Source organism: Drosophila elegans, unplaced genomic scaffold (assembly GCF_018152505.1).
Source record: "Drosophila elegans isolate 14027-0461.03 unplaced genomic scaffold, ASM1815250v1 contig_814, whole genome shotgun sequence".
In the NCBI taxonomy this organism is placed as follows: Eukaryota; Metazoa; Arthropoda; class Insecta; order Diptera; family Drosophilidae; genus Drosophila; species Drosophila elegans.
In genome coordinates, this window is record NW_024546167.1 from 3,035,854 (window position 1) to 3,057,039 (window position 21,186).

The 21,186-nt window shown below is 40.7% G+C and overlaps 2 protein-coding genes across 4 annotated transcripts in view; one reads left to right on the top strand and one right to left on the bottom strand.

Moving 5' to 3' along the window:
- LOC108141778 overlaps positions 1 to 21,186 on the bottom strand; it is a 118,314-nt gene that overhangs the window by 41,025 nt on the left and 56,103 nt on the right. For all 3 annotated transcript variants that reach the window (XM_017265278.2, XM_017265279.2, XM_041710557.1), the window contains exon 7: positions 44 to 271. In XM_017265278.2, the coding sequence (XP_017120767.1) occupies positions 44 to 271 (228 nt within the window). The remainder of the gene's footprint in view (positions 1 to 43; positions 272 to 21,186) is intronic.
- The window catches only part of LOC108141780, a 36,173-nt gene that overhangs the window by 4,152 nt on the left and 10,835 nt on the right, over positions 1 to 21,186 (top strand). Inside the window, exons 2-9 of the mRNA XM_017265287.1 lie at positions 3,203 to 3,295; positions 6,312 to 6,697; positions 7,808 to 7,980; positions 9,466 to 9,531; positions 11,334 to 11,474; positions 11,646 to 11,775; positions 14,549 to 14,685; positions 19,077 to 19,221. Coding sequence (XP_017120776.1) covers positions 3,232 to 3,295; positions 6,312 to 6,697; positions 7,808 to 7,980; positions 9,466 to 9,531; positions 11,334 to 11,474; positions 11,646 to 11,775; positions 14,549 to 14,685; positions 19,077 to 19,221 — 1,242 coding nt within the window. The 5' untranslated portion in view covers positions 3,203 to 3,231. The remainder of the gene's footprint in view (positions 1 to 3,202; positions 3,296 to 6,311; positions 6,698 to 7,807; positions 7,981 to 9,465; positions 9,532 to 11,333; positions 11,475 to 11,645; positions 11,776 to 14,548; positions 14,686 to 19,076; positions 19,222 to 21,186) is intronic.

Here is a 21,186-nt window from a genome sequence, read left to right on the forward strand (position 1 = left end):
TTTGAGAAAATTTCAAAAAAGAGATGGATAAGCTGATACTCACCAGCAAGCCCAGCGGTGGATTCTCGTCGAAGTGATGGAAGTTCGCCACCAGGGTGAAGTTTCCGATCCGGCCACGTTCCACCATCCTGGTGATGGCATCCCGGATCCGCTGGGAGTCGCCCTTGACGCCGAAGAAGTGAAAGGTGATGTCCAGCCGATCGGTGGAGTTCGATATCAGCTCCAGATCGCTTATCTTTGTGATGTTGAAATTGCGCAAAACACGACCAAGCTGAAAGCAAAAGCAGAAATCATATATTTAGTTGAGGTCCTTCACTGCTGGGATTGTATTAAAGCCGAAGAAATATTTAACCTAGGCTACCACCGTACCTAGCTGAGCCCCAGCTCGTTGACTACGTCGCCACTTTTTCATAATTTGAAATTAATGATAATATATTCCTGCAAATAGCACCACTGGGCATTCGAATGCCGCCACACATTGGCCGGCAGATAGCAAGTTTTGGCAGCAAAAAAAAGGTTAACTTGGCGTTCTTACGCTGGAGGGCGCTTGTAGCACCTTTTCGGCTATTTTGCTGCTTTGTTCTTATCGCTTTTGCTTTAAGCCAAGCGGGCCAAGCGGGCCAAGCTTTTCCCGCTCAAATTGGCAATAAAAGGAATTTTTTCCAGACTTGGCTGCACCAGGGTGTGTCATAATGCCCGGCTGCAGGACTCGAGCAAGGCTTATCCTTGTTTAAATGATTATGCATTATGCTAAAGCTGGTCGTTGGTCCACCTAAGTCCTAATACGACGGTTTGCTGTGTTGTCTGAAAGTTTTACCAACTTTTTCTGTGCTTGCCCCGCTTTTTGTGGCATGCTTAAATATTCATTCTATCGAGTTACAGCTCTTTAATCCCACAAGGGTTTTCCAGTCAAAGGGTGCTTAAAGACGTAAGGTTCTTAAATTTCAGCATAAATACAATAGAGGAGTGGTTCTTAAGTTCTGCTTGACTTTTAAATTATTGAGTGCCTTTTCTTGCCACTCCAGGACATAACCAATTAGCGCGTTTAATTAAGATGGCATTAGAGTGGGAAATGAGAAAAAAACTCCCGCGAGAATGTGGCAAACCATGAAATCAAAGCTGACAGGGAAAGTCTTTTCTTCCATTTTGCACTGCTCACCATGGCCACTGTTTGTTTGGCCAAAAGTTATTGGAAGTAATTATGGGCGCTTTAAAAACCTGGGGCCACTTCAGATGGCTTTTTGATAGCTCGTTTTGTGGCGGCCCGCTGCAGTTTGTAATTATTTTTGCCGAACGCCAAACTAATGCAATTCTCGTGGCCTAATTAGTGGGTCGGCAGGTACTCATACAAATTACCGGCAGGCTCCATTGTTGGGGGGCACACAAACACTTGGATCCACAATCCTGCTCAGAAGTGGAAAGTAAAGCTCGAAGGGCTGGAGTCTCCGGCATTGCACTCATCACAAGTGGTCGTGGCGGAAAACTTACTCCCGAGTTGTGCAAATATATAGTTACGGAATTAATCAGAGAAGTGCGCACAAAAAACGAAGGCAGCGAGCAAGAAAATAAATATTTTCGGTTAATATAAAAGAATTCAGCCCACTCCCAATTTTCCTCGGCTGGCTCGTTTTTTGCGCTTCTTGCTTTTTAATAAATATGCCGCAAAATGAAAGACGGCAAGTGGTAAGAAAAAAAGTGCAACAGTGAACGTGCTGCAAAGTGGCTTCGGTTGTTTGGCTTGAAAGTTGCTAAGAGGCTTGTGGAAACCGGGTGAACGAGTCCGTCCAAAACCCTGAACAGCCAGGATCCTGAACCCATTCCCTTCTCCCCAATCCCTTTGGACCATAAGTATGAGTAGGCCGTTTGTTTGGGACTGCTGTGAAAAGTTTTTAAGTAAAGTGTTGCAAACAAAAAAAAACCAACAGTTTGTGGAAAAAGTTGCGCCGCAGTTGGGGAGCCCGGAAAATGTCAACTGAGCGCAGGGCTGACTGCTCATAAGGTGTATTCGAATATTGATTTACTTGAGAACCTTTTCATTGTTGACTCTTTTTCGTCGGGGCAATGTTCACTTAAAAATTAAAACAAAAACGAAACAAAAAGAATGGGTGGCTCTGGCCAAATTGGTTTAATTTTTGAGAGCGAAATTGTTATGTAATTATTTTTATTTCAATTGTAAGCTTTGGCCAATATTACTACATTACTATTTTTTTTGTTAACCATTTCCGCGCTGATAAAAAATATCGCTCACAATCCAATTTAAATTAATTATTAAATATTATATACATTTAAAAAATGTATATATATATATTTAATTGTATAATTTTTATTTTTTATATTTGTTGAAAATGCATTTACGACTTGCCGGCTTGATTTCATTGGAGAGTAAAAATCGCAACTCCATTAAATCTCAGTTCCTTACTCGCTTGTATGTGCCCTCTGCCGGGAACAGGACATTCGAGCAGATCCTGCAAGGAGTTAACCCCCGGCAGAGCGCGGCATCAGCATTCCGAGGCAGCTCCTCTGTTTAATCGCAGTCGCATCGTTTTTATCCCAACTCGGTGCTAATGGCATTTTAATTTCGAGCAGTCGGAGCTGCACTGGGTGCGCAAATATCCTCGAAGGCCTTCTCCTTTTTCTTCTTGCTTTGCCGCAAGCCCACAAGCCCACAAGCATTTTACCTTTTATTGATACAGGAAAATGGCGCCTGAGAACGGGTTGGCCTGCTCTTTGATTAAGAAATTGTTGCGATAATCTGCAAGCCATCACAGCATGCCAGAACTTCTGAAAGTAGTTCTGGGAATATACAAACAAAGCGCAAACTACTTATAGCAACCTTCAGAGCCCATTAGCGGCTGCAAGTTGCTGCAGCTCGGAAAAGTTGCGCATGAAAGGCGAAAATGAAACCGGACAGAGATGCTAATGCAGTGACTGAGTATAGAAGTCGGGATAATGGGGATGCAGATAGGCAAGGCTATGCTATGCTATGCTATTGTATACTATGCAAAACGCGGCTTTCTGTTTTGGATGCGATGTTGCATACATCTAGCCGTTGGCAAGGCTCCTGGCCAAGTTGAGTTGCCAAATCCTTACCCCAACAAATTTAAATTAACGCCTCAGTCTGGGGATGGCCATTAAGATGCTCCAACTTTGCAGCTTGATTTGCAAACTAAACGGCCACTTTCTCGGGCTTATCCATTCGCAGATTCAACTTCAACCTAGTGCGCTGACAGGATGCCGGGCGTGGTCTTCCTAATCGTTGTGCCGACAGCCAATTTCGAACGTGAGCTGATTTACGGTAAGTGAGGTGAAGACCAAAAAACGGGCGGCAAATTGAATAAGCGCCCGTGCCTAATTAAATACAAAGTTGCAATTTTGTTTACACGAAAGCGAAGCATTTATCTAGGCGTCGGCAGCCACATAATCTGAACATGCCCCGCTCACCGTCCATATACCACCATATACCATATACACCAACCACCACATACACCTGTATGCATTGGGCTTAGGCGCGTAATTACGTTGTTTAGTGGCGTTATTAATTATTTTATGACATCGTAAAAGTGTTCTGCGGGCCTAAGAGCTCGCCATAAATGTTGCATGAACCCCGGCGGACAGAACACACGTGGGAGTAGATTTTTTGCTTCGCATTTTCGGTGGGCCTAAAACCAGCCCACCATTTGCGGCATTCGGGAAAACTTTGTTAAGATAATTTTACAAGCGGATACCAAGGGTACACCCAAAAAAAAAAAAAACACATAGTGGAGGTCTAATAGGAATAAGGGCAAAATTAAACCTTAGGCAGAAAAAAGGTATAACAATAGAAATAAATAACTTTCTCCAAAAGTAATATCAATCACTCCCTGTACGGAAATCTGTCCGTTCTTATAAAAAAAAAGATTTTGAACCAAGGCTCAAGGCATTAATTTATATTGATATTCTCAAGATAAGTGAGATCTCAACAAATTCTAAGGACTACTATTCTTTATTTAAGCTTTTATCATATATAAATTTTAAACTAAGACCTTGAAAGCCTCAAATCTGCTTTACTCTTTTAATATCAAAAGTTTCCTAAGGCATATTTTAGAATTCGTTTAACAATAGTTTTGTTTCTTTCGGTGTGGCACATTTTCGAGAACCAAAATTTTATATTAAAATTTAATAAGCCACGATGAGATTGGTCGGAGGAATGTATAGCGAACAGGTTGAGAAAATGGAGAAAGTGTTGTGTTGAAAGTTAAAGCTATTGGGGGGCTCTTCAATTAAAAGCCACTGTATCCACGAGATTCTTGCGGCGAAAGAAAATTTTGGCGAGGAGTAGAGACCTTGAGAACATAAGACGACGACGAATTAATTGCAAATACTCAACTTTCGCCACTAGCCTACGTGGCAACCATTTATCACAATCAACGGCGATAAAAAGCCCACAATAAAAACCCATAAAACAATATAATTTATGAAATAAATGGCATCAGGGAAATATGGCATCTTGTGCAATCCGGCGACAAAAACAGGCATGTAGGAGTCGTTTTCAGCGAAAAGACATTAATCAAATATTTATTTAAATACAAAACCAGGCGATGGCAAAAGCCATCAAAGAGAATCATCATTAATTTAGTTTGTCACCATGGCAGTGCCGGTCTGATAATGACAATGGAGCGGAAACAGAGCTGATGAGCAGAGTGCTCTGAGTTTGGCCTTCAAGTGGGGCGTGAACAAAGTTGCTAAGGGTCGTGGAAAAAATAAATCACCTTTGCACCCTGCCCAGAGATATATCGAACTCTCCTTATAGTCCTTATCATTCTAAAACTAAATGTACATTTTATTAACATAAAAGCGATAATACTTTTAGTTGGCTAGCAATGACCCGTTTAAAACCTAAGGAAAAAATAGTCAAAATTAGGATTAACTTTTTTAAAAGTTTTATTTTTGTTTTATCCGACTTTTATTGAATTTTTTTTCAAATTTATTAATCTCACTGAAGCTTTTAAATATATACTTTTTAAAAGGAATTGCATCCCACATTTGTTCGATTATTAATTAATATATTCGCTTATATTCAAATATATATTTAGATATATTTTTTTAAATAAAAAATAGTCAATATAAAATCCTTGTAATAAATAAAAATTGACAGCACTATATAAGCTTGGCCTGTGTTTTAGGGTATATCTTCCTCGAGACAGCAAAATTTTGCCATTTCAAATGTGGAAAGATAAAAGTAGGCAAGAAATGTTGGCCTTGGCAACAGCTTAAAGAGTGCAAAATACTTAAGCAAACAACAAGACTTAGAAAGAACAAAAAAATTGACATGCACTTGGGTTGAAGAGCTGAAGAGGCCGGCTCATAGGTGTCAGACATAAATCATGGGCCCTCGATTCCATGGCGACCTAAAACAGAGATGTTCAATGCCGGCAACCGAGACGGAATTAAATAGGCAAACGACGGTCAGGTGGGGTGGCGAATGCGCTGACTTTAGAAACTTTTCCCACTATGGAAACTATGCGAAACAAACTCAGACACACTCGTACGCGAGAAGGGTCCTGGTCCTAGAGTCCTGAAAGTCGTGGAAGTCGTGAAAGTCCTGGGCCCTGGCTTCTGGCCTAAGCGCATTTAAGCTTTATTTTGGCATTTGTCAATGTGGCGGGATTTATATTACATTTCGATGTCTGTCTGGCTCCGCTTGTTGGCATAATAAATTGTGATCCTTTGTGTGGTTTTTATGTAGACTTTGATTTGATTTTTCGCATGCCACTTTATTTATTTATTTATTTAGCGCAAGTGGAGCTTAGTGCCCCAAACCTTAATGGTTTTGTGGGCGTGTTTATGTAGTTTTTTTTTTTGTGATTTTGTATTTTTGCGGGACCTGTTCGAATACACGCAAACGAAATTCGAACCGGAGCATAAGTTATCCATATAATTGCATAACACCAAACCGTATTTGTTAGCGATAGCCGGACATTTAATTAGCGTAATTTGCAGCAGAAATGAGCTTAGTGGCAAAAACCAAATATTTGTTAAACGCTTAACTGGATCCAAAAATATCACTACAATTTACGCTAATTGCAATATAAATAGTGCGATTGCCGTGAATTAACCAATCAGAGTCGAATTAAGCCAGCGTTTCGAAACAATGGCGATGGTAAATTTAATTAAGCAATTCAGTGTTCGACTTGGGACCCAAAAGTGACCCCCTGCCATATCCATCTCTATATCCATCTCCATCTCCCATGGATCCGTAGAGTCCGGCTTAATGGCAAATCAGCTTACGTTTATGTACACGGCCATATCACCTTTTCATTAACCCATACCAGGCACTTCAAATAATGCCCTGGTGGAGACGTCTGTCGGAAACATTGGCAGCACTGGCCATCTAGGAAACCTCGGCCATCCTGTGGTCGCCAGTGCAGCTGGCCATGGAGGTGGCAACAATAATCTGAACATCAATCTTCCGGAGAATAACAACGCAATACTACGACTCGAAGTTGAATTACGTGACAAGAATGTGCCCAAGTACCGCCGTGGAGCGGGCGGTGGGCGTGGCGGAGGTCCTGGCATTGGACAAGTGGGCGGAGGAGGAGGCGGACGAGGAGCCAAGCGCACCGCTGGCGCAGGAGCAGGACTGCCGGTCGGGCCAGCTGACACCTCCACCGTCGCCGCTCCGCTGGACAGACGTAATTTAGTGGTGCCGCTCGAAAAGGTAAGTCGTCGAACGGTCAGTTACGAGTGTAGGTAGAAGGTAGATGGTTTTGGGTCCTTTCAAGTGGACAGGGCTCCATGCTTCCCCAAGCACTTAAAGTTGATTTTCGTGTGCGTTGTCAGCGGGGACAGGGGTTCAGTGACGACTTTGAGTGCGATTTGTACACAGAGGGAAATATACGACAGTTTAGCCGTCAATAAGGTTCGATTGTCTTTGAAGAAAAATAGAGAAATATTACAAGACAAAAAGACAAGCCGAAAAAAACCCAAAATATAAATTAAAATGATATTGTTTCAACTGAAAGGTGTAGGATTTTATGCGATTTTTATCTTATTTAAAATTGTTTTGATAAAGAAAATATTTAAAAACACTCTATAAACAAACATTATTATATAAATATGGATTGAAGTAGGTAGCTTAAAAAAATGTATGCAAGATGAAAAATTATAATTGCAATAAGGGCTTATTAGTTAACTAGCTAATTAAACAAGGAGAAAGTTTTAGCAGTGGCTGCGTCGTTTATAGCATGAAATAAATATACAAGGAAAAAAGAAAAGGAAGTATGTATTGATGTGGAATCAATGTGTGCATTGCAGTTTTATTTAAAGAAAGTTCAAGCTAGGAATAACACGAGCCAATAGAAATTAGAAAATCATAGTTTATCAAAATCAATAACCATTTATTGTAAGAAAGACTTTTGTGAATACAGTGGATTTTTCTCTCCGTGTACCGCAATTGCCATAGCGATTGGCACTGCGGCAACGATTGTCGCTCCGTTTGTTAGGATGCACTTAACGGGCGGGAACGTGACTCTAGCGCTGTGCGTAAAAAGGTTACCCAAATTGTATCTTGCGGGAGATTATGCTGACGAATGAGGTGCCCTGGCTCCTGGAACCTGGCTCGAATGGGAGGGGAAAGATTGATGGATGCACCACTTGGCCAGCCAAGGCCGGGACAAATCGTCAATCGGTTGAGTGCGGCAACTGCCAGCACCACATAATCACATTCAGACGGACGGACCGATTCCAATTAAATGCAAAAGGCATAAGCCAAAAGCCGACGAAAACGCCATTTTAAGCTGTTGCTCCCCTTTTGTTCGTACTCGCTTAGGTACTCGAGGAGTTGCTTGTCAAGCTGGAAATCGAGCACGTCACCTGGACGACCAGCAAGAAGGGGTACTTCCATCACGTCGTTTTTCCGCTGCAGGCAGGAGCCGCCTGCGAGACGACCCTGCACTGCCTCACCGAACTGGGCATTGGCACTAAATTGAATTCCAGTGTCAGGTAAGTTGAGACCTTGAGGGGGGGGTGAAAAGCCAACGCGGAACGTGCCGGGCAAGTCAAGGAGTCCAGCAACAGCTGGTCGGACTTATCCGGTGACTCGGGGCTCTAATAAAAATGCAATAAAAATGCAGAAAGATGAGGAGTCGGGATCGGTTGCCAAGGGCCTTGAGGTGGCATAAATTTTGATTGCTTGTAGGCGGAAATCGCCGGGTAGTTCCACATGATTATCCTTGGCAGCAGCAGCTGTAATACCCAATGCCCAATGCTCAATGTCCTTCGTAAATGCAATGGCCCGATAATGTAAATGATGCAGTCGTGAAGCTAGTACAATACTCCTTCAACATGAATCCAATTAAAACGCCTTGCAAAAGAGGTAAACATGCAGCTGCAGTTCTATAAGCAAATTATATGCCCTGCCTTCGAGTGAAATACCTCAGTAATTAAATTAAACAAAGCACAATGGAGCTGAACAATGCAGTCTACTAAGTGGGGCTGCAGGTAAATTAAAGATGAACAGGCAAAAGGGCAAAAGCAACAGCAGAAGTATCTGCAATGGAGATGGGGGCAGTAAAGACAGTAGGTGTGATAATCATTTAATAGCATTAAGTAGGGGGATTAAAATGCAGTCGAAGGTGTGACCAGCTGGAATGGAGAGCCTTAAGACAGTCAGAGGGCAAAGGGCAGATGTTTTCAAGCCCTCGAGGTGCCGAGTGGCCAGACAAAGTACGACTTAAGCTGATTAATATGCGCTGAAATTCAATTAAGAAAGGAGCTGCAAGAATGCATCTTGCCTTGATTGAGTGCCACTCGTGTAATCTATAATTCATGTTTGCTCGTAGGCAGCCGAGATGGCCATTTCAAGATCTCGATGTCAGCAGTCATGTGCCATGATGCAACCTTTGACATTTCCACGAATTGCGCATGACTTGCTCTACAGAAACGCGCTTGCATATATCAATTTCAAACGTATCCGCACAGGGAAAAAATGTATTAACTTTAATGTTTGTAGGACAATAAATGTATCGTTTCAAAAAAAATATATATAGCAAACTAGATATTTCGTCCATTTGACCATGTTAATTTGCATAAGGAAAATTTTATATTGATCTTAAAGTTTCTATTTAAAATTAATCATACAATAAGTATCAAGTTATTACTTTGTAGAAAAAAATAGACAAAAAAATACGTTTCTTTTTAAATATAGACACCAACATACAAATTTTTCAAATCCACACAACAGTGCGTATGAGTGATAATCATTAAGTGTAAGATCTAAAACTGTGCAAGCAAATCGACGTCGCTTTACTTACAAATTAAATAGGCTATAGTAAAAATAAGTTCCTGAACAAATAAGGTATAAGCTTTTGGAAAATAATTTATTAATCAACCCAATTTGAAGGGTACGCATTTTACTATATTAATAATTGGATCTTGTTTTACTAAGTTTTTCTAACATTTGATTTATTTTCATGCATTTCCCCGCAGTGTGCTGCCCTGCAGCGTTAGTTATGATGCCATCACAGATGCGGCCAACATGCGAGATGACTACAGGTGAGACCGATATCCAAATGTCTGGGCGGGGGGGGTATTGTGTTTTCGGGTCGCATTGTATTGTAACGACTTTGTGTGGACCGGTTAGCGGAGAGGTGCCTTTTGTCAGGATGCCGCAGCTGTCGCTTTGTTAAAAACTAATTCCAAGTGTTCTCCTACGTGTCAAAGTCGTCAGTCATTTCATTAACTTTCACTCGCACTACGCTCTCACTTTCACCTTCACTGTCCGCCGGGGCGTGGGAAACGTGACACTTGGCTCTTGGCGCGGGATCGCTATTCGCATTTTTTCCCTTTTACGACTCTAGTCAAGTCGACGGGGAGGCGATGGATAGGCCTTGGCCCAGGCCCAAGTTTATTACGACCTGGGGCCAGACTTACGAGCTACTTGGAACGAGAGTATTGCCAGGGAATTCGTCGGGTTGGAAAGTGAAAATGTCAAAATTTGCATAGGCAAGCGGATGATTTGGGGCCGGGATCTCCGGGCCAGGGGTTAAATGCATCCACTGTGTGCGCACAATTTATGTGGCTGCTCTCAGCCAAAATCGCAAAGCCGACAGTAAATATACACCCGATGACTTCTTGGCAAACCAAGCCATTGTCACAGGCCCGAAACGCCTATGTGCATACCTGATGAGCTTGTAATTGAGGTTAGCTTGTGGTTTATTTTCGGGTATGGCTGAGTAATTAGAGCCAGCAGACTGACTACGAAAGGAAAATTATGTGAAGGTGTGAAGACGCAGCAGGAAAATTGACAGACAACTCTGTCATCAATTTTTCCAATCAAGATTTTACTTGGGATAAATATGAATTATTAACATATTCACAAGCTTGGCCGCAGTCGTCAATGTTCAATTAATTTATTATTATATTAGAGAATCAATTTAGAAAGAAACCTCAACCGCCAATCTTTTAATATGAATTACATATTAATTCCTTGCATTTAAACAAATTTACAATATTAATATGTTATCAGAGATGTTTTTAGATACACATAGGCTCGAGAAAATTGAATCGAATTATAATTGGATTGAATTTTTGGGTGTATGTAACATTTTCCCTTTTTTTCTGAATTGCATTGTTATTTATTGTGTTATACCGCAAAATAACTACAAAGAAATGTTAATCAAAAAAGAATATTAGGAATGTGAATGAAATATTTAAATATTTACAAACTCAGAAAAATTTATAAATTTTTAATTTATTTACTTGTTAACATAAAATTTAGAAAACCTCAATTTTGATAAAAAAAAACATACACAATTGTTTCTTAATTGCTGCGTAATTTCGTGCATTACCATTAAATTGAGCTTTAGAAGTAGACCAACTATAAAGATTATATTAGGCCTGGGTATGAATTGTTTAGACAAAAGTGAGTAATATTTAATTTATTTAAAAGACTATTGGAAAATTATGTTTAAAATACACTTTCAATATTAAATAAAAACTATTTCTTGTGTAACACCACAAAATAAATCCAAAGAAATGTTTATCAAAGTAGACCAACGATTCTATATGGAAATTATTATTTAGATATTAACAAACTCAGGCAACTCGATTATTATTTATTTTATTTATCCGTTTATTGACAAAACCTTAATTACGAGAAAAAGCAGTCAACATTTTTCTCTGAATTACTTTGTAATTTCTTGCATTAGCACAAAATAGAGCCAAAGAATTGTTCAATTGAAGTAGACCAACTAGACAGCTGGCACACGTTCGAATGCCCCTCGGTCCATTCAGTTTTATGAGGCTGCTTACTTATTTGGCACTGTGTGTTTTTTTTTTTTACCACCCACCCACAGCGAGGAAGCCGAGGACGCCTCGAAATGGAACAATTTTGTGGAATCAATTAAATCGAAATTAACAGTCAAACAGGTGGTGGATGGAGTGCGCGCTGGAGGATCCCTGTCCTTCGACTATCTGCTGCTAATCGTTACCGCCGAGTAAGTACAAAGTATCTGGAAGGGTTTTCAAAATTAATTCACTGAATTTCACCGCCAGCTGACGGAGGGTCAGCTACGGTATTAAAAACAAGCATTAAGGGGTCCTCCTACTCCTGTTCCTATTTCTGTTCCTACTTCTATTTATATTTGTATTTCTATTTATATTTCCAGTTCCCTTGCAGCCCTCGGTCTGGTGGAGAATAATGCCCCGAATATAGTGGCTGCCATGTTAGTTTCGCCGCTTATGGGTCCCGTAATGTCGATAACATTCGGCGCAATTATCTCCGACAAAGAACTAATGGTAAGTGCAGCTTCCCCTTATGGTTGTGGCTTTTTCTGCGCTTTCCATTTTACGTGGGACAACAAATTGTTGTGTACCATTGCTCTCCGAAAAGCCATTCAGAAAACCACCGTTCAAAGCCGGCCAAAAAAGGCGAAAAATGAACGGAACAGCCATATATGTAGTATGGCTAGTGAAAAATGGAATAGTGGAAATAGTTTTCCCTAGGATAGGGGAAACTCGCAAAATCCATTTTGCAGCGCGTTAAATGAAATCGTCAACACTCTTGCGCGACGACTCTTCGACTGGTTCTATGTTGGTACTATTGAGTGATTTATGAGCAAATGACATTTGGAAAATAATAAAAATTGCACCGAAAATTGCTATGCCAGGCGTCCCGTCCAGCTGTCAAAATTCGCATAAAGCCGGCAGAAATATGGGATATGTGGGGCGTTTGGACTTGGGTTTGGGTTGTAGTTTGTGTTATTCCAGTCAAATGCATAGCGACACAGCGCTTGATGTTTTGCAAATTTGCATCGCTTTTGTGGTAAATGGCAAAGTTGCTGAATTGTTTATTGACAGCGTTGGCTTGAAACAGGGGTGTGGCACCCTATGAAATATTCAAATGTTTTTTCGAAAATTGGATAGAGCTCCAGCGAGCAGCGAGGCGTATGTTTGTGGGTTTATTCAAATCGATATAAATAAATACTTTGTAAATTCTTTTAGTCCGAATTGCACTTTATGAATTAAATGAGTACACAAAAGAGAAGAGTAGTTTTCTATGCTTTATTGAAGCACTGGCCACTTCACATAACACAAAGCATTCTGCTCGAAGGAGTCCTGGCTTAAAACCACACCTTGCGGCTTTGCAATCATTTTCTTCCCTTTTGTGCCAGACTGAAAACTAAGCTACTTATGTAGAATTAAAGGAGGCGGCACTTAGGGCCACCGTTCAGCGCAAAGCCAATAAAACTAAAACTTTAACTGCAACCAGACGTCGGCACCTGCTCTCCAAAGTGTCATAATTGTCACCACCAAGACAGCGAGCTGCAATCATCATCCTTTGAGATGGTTTTCCTGGATCAAAGGCGGTGGCTTGCGCTTGCGGAAACCCAGAGAAAGGACTCAATGTGCTGGCTGAGTAGTAAATAGCAGTGAGAGAATGCTCTGTGTACATAGATAAAGTTGAGGCTGCAAAAAAAAACCAAAACAAATAACTAAAACAAAATAAAATAAAATGAAATAAAGAAGAGTGAAATAAAATAAGGTAAATATAATCGCCTGCTGCTGCTGCTTGTGATGCCGCTTCTAATGAAGAGACGGCTCAGCCAGTGGGTCCGATGCCCCAGAGGCAACTTGTTGTCTGCTGACACAATTTCCACCGCACGATGGCTCACACCTGGTGCAAAACAGTCTGGATTCCCGGACTCCCGGATTCCCGGTGTCTTGCTGGCTGTTGACACCTGCGTCGTGTACTTCAATTAAATTTTAATTGAAATGAATATGTTCGTATGTAAACACATGCCAGGGTGCATCATTTTTGTCGCCGCCCTTTTGTGGAGTGGCTGTGGCTCAAGCTGCGCCATCATAATCTTTGCATTTGGCAAAGATTGCGGTCACAAAAATACCTGCATCCAATTTTCAGATGCTTCCTGCATTCAATTTGCGATGTATTATGTATGAGTTTTAGGGAATTCACCCTCAATTTGTTTGCTAACTCTTAAAAATTGTGACTTTAAACTTAAATGCAAATGTCAATTGCATTCATTTAATTACAGCTAAAAAAAAGTCCACAACGTTGAGATGTTTTGATTTCATTACAAAATATTTGACTATCTGCACAAAATACACAGAAGGCCGCTCTCAGATTAACACACATGCTGGGAAAATAATTGAAAAAGTCATGCCAGCCATTCAGTGCGAGTGTTTGCGGACAAAACTCATACGCAAAAGTGTTTAAACAATTTCACACAAAAATGACAATTACAAACGATGACAAAAATGGAAAATCGAATGGGGGCAGTCAGAACTGATGGCTAACTATTAAAAATAATTGGCGGGTAAAAACTGAAACAGGATTCCGCGTAATATTGTGAAAACGAGTTGGCTTTGCACATATTGGTGGCCGTTGAGGCTAGTTGAATGTTATTGAATTGCAATTTTAGCAAATATTTGCACGCCATTTAAAGTTGATTCGCACATGAATGTAATTTGTTTGCCCATTACGCATACGCAGTGTGGGTTCGTGTGCATACCTGCCAGCAAATAGAAGAGCGAACAATAAACAAGAAATTAGCAAAAGTTTTCACACCCCACTTAAACAGCAGTTGGTTAAATTGTTGTGTAAACTCTTTAAACTGCATTTACTTCAGGGCTGCAAACTTTCAGCCCCGCATAATATTTCCAGCTTGTTAGTCAGCTGCTTTTAAAGCCTCAAGACAAGTTACTTTATATGCGACGCAGTTGTGTTTGACTGGTGAAGGGGGGGGAAAATGGGCGAAAATGGGCGAAAATGGGGAAAACCGTCTCCTCATCACTGGTTAGGAATGCCAGGACAACATCGTGTGGCTGACATTAGAGCGATTTTCTTTTGTGGGTGCTGCTGCCAACAACAGTTTGCAGTTGCGTGGCTGCAAATTTGGGTTAACATGTCACGAATCTACTCGCACTTGCTTGGCGCTTCAAAGTATGCAGCATTATCGCTTAAAGTGTCGGTGGCTGAGGTCCTGTGGCATTTAGCTCGCTGTCTCACCCCCGCTCCTAATTTCGCCCCTCCATTTTTTTTTCCTTTCAGCGAGTCGGCTTCCTGTGCCTGGGCCTGGGCATGTTCATCTCCCTGGTCTTTGGCTTCATCTTCGGCCTGATTCTGGGCACCACCGAAATGCCATGGGGCCAAAATGCCGACTGGCCCACCGAGGAAATGCGCGGCAGGTAAGGTGATAAGGTAAGGTAAGGTAGATAAGCAGCCCCCAAATCAATGTCAATCAGGCAGAACAATTGGTTTAGATTGCCCAAAAACGCTGCACGTTCAAATCAAGCCGGAAACCACCTGGAACATTAAATTAATTCCCTCATACGGTCGTCGACAAATTGGATGCAATCAAATATGAATAACACTACAGTAGCTGCGGTGTCCGAAACAATTCCAATATCCAATTTGATTTGGAATTTAATTAAGAGATATTTATGATTTTCATTTTCTGTAGTTCTTTGAACTTGCATATAAACCAGACACTGAACGACAGCTGTCCATTTGTTTGAACCCATCAAAGACAGAGCTCAATATATATATATATTTATATGTAAATACCCTTTTCTTAATTTATGTTAATCCTTCACGAACAGTTAAAATTTCAGACGAGGCCTTTTGTGCACTCATAAAAAACGATTAATGAGAGAATAAAACAAAAGTTTACATCCAACAATGGCGTAGGAGGGTGAACATGTGAGGAACTCTACAAATTTTGATTGACAATAAAGAGAGGACTGACGTGTAAATCAATAATGCTAGACAATATCCGTGTTCTGATATTAATTAAGACGCATTAACGCAAGCCATTCATTTCCCAGAGCCATCAAGTGAGACAGTCTCAAAACCAAATCCCTCGACTTTCCAAAGTGAATTAGGAGTTTGCCGAAAAACCCAAAATCCAAAATCCATTAAGTATGTTAATTATCCAGTGTCTCGCGCAGCTCAGCCCTTGCTGCTACAGCAAATCGGTGGGTAAATCTATGAGTGCGAATGTAACAAATTACTAGCAAATAATTCAAATAATCCCGGGCCCCGCAGTAATGTGAGGCGTGTGCTCATTAGAGAGCTCCCCCCACCCCCCCAGTCGTCTGTGCCAGGCTTTCTGGGACAATCTTCCGCCCACCCAGTCACTTGAGTCCATATATATGGGCACACATTTATTACGGCATCGTTTTTTGCCAAAGAAATCTTTAAGTCGCCACGCGCCGGCTGTGTAAATCTCTTCTAGCACTGGAAGTTGGTCCACAATGGGCTTAGAGTAGAACACGCCCCCGGGCGGCAAAAAAAAAAAAAAAAAAAAAAAACGACAGCACAATAAATTAAGCTCAGCCACAGAATTTGCCGGAAGTTGCGTGAAATGAATGTGTGTCGGCAATTGTGTTAATTGCACAAAATAAATTGTTAAAATAATAATACACAATACACAATGCTGGCTGCTTGGTCTGCCAGTTGGGCGGTCGGTAAGTCCGTCGTCCTGACATCTAAATATATATTTGTACATATATGGCCTATCTCTATAATTAAGTGCCTCAGTCCGGGCTGCTGCTTTATTGTTGGCCGAGGCCCGTCAAGTGGCTTTGTCCATCATCATCTCCATCTCCATCTACATTTCCATCATAATAATAGGCACACATAATGAATTCCTCCAGATTGCGTGAGTCTATCACCGGTCATGCAATCGCCGTGAGTTTCCAATGGTCATCTTAATTCTCATCCGACCCGTTGTCGCTGCTCACTGGGCTCAATAATTGTGTCACGTGGCCCGTGAAAATAGAGCCTTGTCATTCGGTCCATTGGACTCGAGACGTCCGAGTGATATGCCGATATTTCTCCAAGTCAAGCTTGTATGTGCATGCACCTGATGAACGTGAACGGCTGTGGTTAATTATATAATGCTGAAAGCAGTGCCAGATCTAGGAATGGTTGTAAGGGGCTTTTAAAGCAATCATTTTGTAGCCTAATTTGAAGCACTCCATTTGCTATCACTTAAATTTTTGATGTATTACTTAATATTTAGGATATATTTGTCTTCTTAATACTTTGGTATAGGTAAAAGAATTTAAAATGCGCTGGTATACTGTTCACAAACGTCGTTTCAAAAGGAAAAGACAATGCTGGTTTAACATAAATAGGCAACAATTTAAAATCTGAAGTCCCTAATATTTATTTGAAAAACGACGTAAATTTTTTAGTGCATTCTTTTGAACACATTTCAAAGTTATTTGAAAATACTAGTGATTTCTGAAAGTTCATCAATTAAAGCAACTATATATAAAAAAGCATAAGCCTGAAAAAGTAGTAAGGGAGCTCAAATCTGCAATTATCCTATTACTTAAATGTGTTGATGAAAGACTTAATTACTTTTCAATCGACAAAGCAATCCTCATAGAGTTATGTTATTTTAACTAGACAGTCAGCTTTCCACCTCGCACATTTTTGGCCCACTTTATTCGCCACACATTACAACGGCAAACCAAATTAAATTTATGCTACTTTACTGCGGGGGCGTGACGCCACGCCCACATGGTTGCAACTGTCGGCAATGCCACATGCAAACTGGCAAAAATAATCAGTGCAAAGTCGTCCAGGGAGGGCATTGCGTCCGAAAGGTGGAGAGAGTTTGTCTAGTTTTCAGCAGTAAAGTGTGTGTGTTTTGGATTGTTTTCCATTGAGAACGGGAATTCAAGAATATTTTACTCCTGCCGCGCTGTGTTGATTATTACATTTTAAATGCACACTAAACCAAATTCCCATGGTCAGCTTAGTTAAATAAATCGCAATTAAAAGCAGAACGTCTGCTGTGGGCGTTTCCATTTTCCCTTGATGCAGACAAAAAATGGTTAGAAGTGGAAGGGGTTTTTAAACGATATTTTATCCAGAGGTAAAATCGCACCCGCTCTGACCCACATCAGACCAATCTCGATGCTGTTCTGGCCTCATTTGCATTGTTTTCAATCTACCAAACTCAACCATAAACAATTTGCAGCAACAAATTTATACGACTTGCCTAATGTTAGGGCTATAATTGAGCGTAAATTGTCGAGGTATAATAAAGTTGTTTTATGCATAAAAGTTAAATACTTGTATAACTCAAACTGCGGCATTCATAAATAAAACTCACACTTTCGGTAGCGGAAAAAACCCACCAAAGCAAAGTAAAAGCGCCATTAATCAGGAAAAGTTTGTCCCAGGTAAAAATCCCGAATTTTCATATAGGCAAGCCAAGGGCACAAATGAGGCGCATGAATCAAAAAAAGAGAGAGTTACGTAACTTGGGATATCCAAAGTCTAAAATACCCTTGCACCTTGCTTAAAATCCATGCTCACAACGGCATAAAACAAATCGCCTGTAAAGATAAACGGAATGAAATGTTAACGAAAGTGGACCTTAGCATGTGCCATCTTTGTTTTTGACTTGATGGAATTAATTCACAAAGCTATTGTAAATAAACAAAAAATTTACAATTTTAATAGCTCAAAAGTGTGCTAAAAATATATATTTCTGAAATAAACTTATAGTTTTTAAAACCGTTTAGTTTGCACTGTCAAAACCAAATTTTTCCTTAGGCACTGTTAAAATGAATTTTTGAAGCGAAATTAATTAAAATGCTTAACGAATTCCTGTAGAGGTAAACATAATTGATATTGGTAGCCTATCAGCAAAAAATAAATTGATTTTAATTTACCATAACCATGTTAAATAGGTATTAATAACATTGCGAGTAAGTAATAAACCAAAAAGTTTATCGCAAGCTCTTTAACAATGATTTGTTGTAATTTAACATCAATTCAACCAAAGGGAAAATAATTATCAACACGAATTGAATGGGTAATAATAAAATTGGGTATGAGTGATAAACTAAAAGCTTTGTACTATAATCCATTACTATACCTTAAGCTCAGCTTCAGAATCAGGCTCACCCTTATATTTTTAACTGGGGCTTTAGGTCTAATCAGGGACTTGACTTGGGTTGGGGAAGAACTTCAGCGAACCGAATCGTAATACCCCTAAGAAGGGTATAAAAGGCAGGAGGCAATGAAAAGTTTGCCAACATTTCTCACCATTAAGCGACTCTGACTCCTGACTCCTGACTCGACGAGCCCAGGGCGACCAGACCAGACCAGACCAGACCGAATCAGACCAGAGCAGGCTGGTTGGCGGAAGCGATAACAAAGCCGCTGACACTTGACAAACTTGCGCGAGTGTCAAAAAATCTCCGTGGATGAGATAGCAAATGGGGAGTGGGGGCATGGAAAAATCCGTGTCACCTGGCGTCGTCGACGGAGTGAAGTACTTGGCCCACCTGCTGACCCTGACGCGAAACGGCTGATAAACGGGGGGCTGTGCGACAGTTGCCTGGCCGGCCAAACATTCATCTTAATGTGACTTAATTTGCAGTTGCTCGCCCTTTTCAACAGGGGGCCCGCGGACATAGCGTTTAGCCGGCGGGTCGGCATTTGTCATACGCCGGCTGTGTTGTGTTTTTAATTAATTTTTGCCATTTTGTCCCTACTTTTTCGATGGCCATTTCACAGTTGATTTTTCAATAATTTCTCATTCGATTCGCAGGGGCAACGTGCGCGCCCTCTGGATGGGCGTTCTGTGGGCGCTAACATCTGGCACTGGCGTGGCCGTGGCCTTGCTCCAGGGTTCCGCTGGGCCCCTGATCGGGGTCGCCATATCCGCCTCCCTGTTGCCGCCCGTTGTCAATTGTGTAAGTATCTAACAGATTCAAAAATTCTTCTTTAATTTAGAAATCACCAAGGCTTTGAAAAGTATGTCATGAAAAATAGGTAAGTCGTTTTTCGTTATTAATCCATCGGACTTCCGGATTAAAAACGTTTTTTAGGAACCTTTATAAGTATTTTTAAAAATCTCGTGATTTTGGCTGCACCCTCAATATTTAATCTATTGAATATAAAATTCCCTTAAGCTCTCTACAAAATTAATAATAATATTTTGAATATCATGTAATGCATACCTTTAGATACCGATATAAGTACATTTAAAAACCTCGTCATTTCGGTTGGTTGTTTAATATATAGAATACTCCCCTAATCTCTCTAAATTATAGCCAGGGCTGGATAATATTGCATTAAATTCCTTTACCAGAATAATTTAACTAGGTGTAACAAAAGCTTTTTGATTTTAGTTCGAATATTAAGGAAGCAAGCTTTGATTGAGGATTTTTATTATCATCTGGAGAATTATTTACATTACGTAATTTACTGAATCCGTCTTAAATACGTTTGCCTTAACTAGTTTTTAAGGATTATTAAGGTATAAATGTTAAGTTTTGCTTTTGAAATCTTAGTTGTTAAATCTAAAAAGTTAAATTTTCCTCAACACGAATATGAATGTAGTTAGTCACTGTACAAAAAAATAATTTTAATTCTCTTTACTACAAATTAAGTAAATAAAGCATAAGCATTTAAAGCTACAATTTAATTAAGTCTGTTGGATGGTCATATTCTACAGTGTACTTATTGTATTATGTGTGCTAACTTGTTCTTCGAATAGCAGTAATAAGCAATCTCCGTCTGAACTTAGCTTAATTGGAATGCCGATACCATAAGCAAACAAAGCGGTCCTTCAGCAAACATCAGGTGGAATTTGTCAATACTCGTATGCATAAATATGGCGAAGGAGAAGCAGACTTTATAAAGTCTGTTTCGTAGCCTTGAATGTGGCTTCTGCAAAGCAATATTTCTCCCATTAGCATTCTATTAACAAAAGCTTCGTCGACCTTCGATTTTGGCAACGGTTGCGCAGTTGATGTTTCATCATGAGTGAGCAGGTGCCGGAAATGACTTTGCCAGCAATATTTATGGCCAGCCAGAGGTCCAAAAGCATTCCTCGAAATGTGAATAACACAGGCTGCTCAAACATTTCTATCAAATATCCACTGTGGTCAGCCGAATGGAAAATTACGCAATTCCCATTTATATTAGGCTTTCAAGTTTTGACTCCACTTGAGTCTTGACTTTTTATACTATCGATGACTGCCTGCCTTAACTGCCTTGCCTAAATTGCCATATTTCTACTGCCGCAAACATGGTGGAAACTTCCGAGTGCCTCTAAGCCGTAAGTGGATGTAGCAACGCACTTTAAGACCCGGCCAAAAGCGATTGGCCAATGCGAATGCAAAACGGGGCTAGAAATTTTGGACCAGGCTAATATTTTTTGTGCCGGCGATGGGGCCCTTCAAGTGAATTTCGCCATAAATTAGGCCGAAATACAATTTGCTGATTAATCTGAAGTGCATTGCCCAAAAACTTTTGGCCATAAATCTGTCCGGCGGCAGGAGTATGAAGAAGGGCCAATGCCGGGACCGGTTCTCAGCTGTTATCCCACTTTCTGTGGCGCAACCGCAGCGAGTGCATAAATTTCGACCCAATTTTCAAGTGCAAATTGCGAATCGGAATGCCCAACTGCAGACGGATGTTGGGTAAAATTATAAAGCAAGTGAGCAACGCTCTGCTTTTGCTCCGCTCCGAAGGGAAGTGCATACAAAAACTTGCAAACACAGGAACCGGCAGGCAGGCAGGCCAAGTGCCACACAAACTGCAAACTGGCAAACAAACAGCGTCGCAGGCTGACATTTATCAATGCTGACAGAGGGACAAAGGCGCGCCAGAGGGGAAAAGGGAAAAGGGAACATGAGGAGCCCACAAGCATG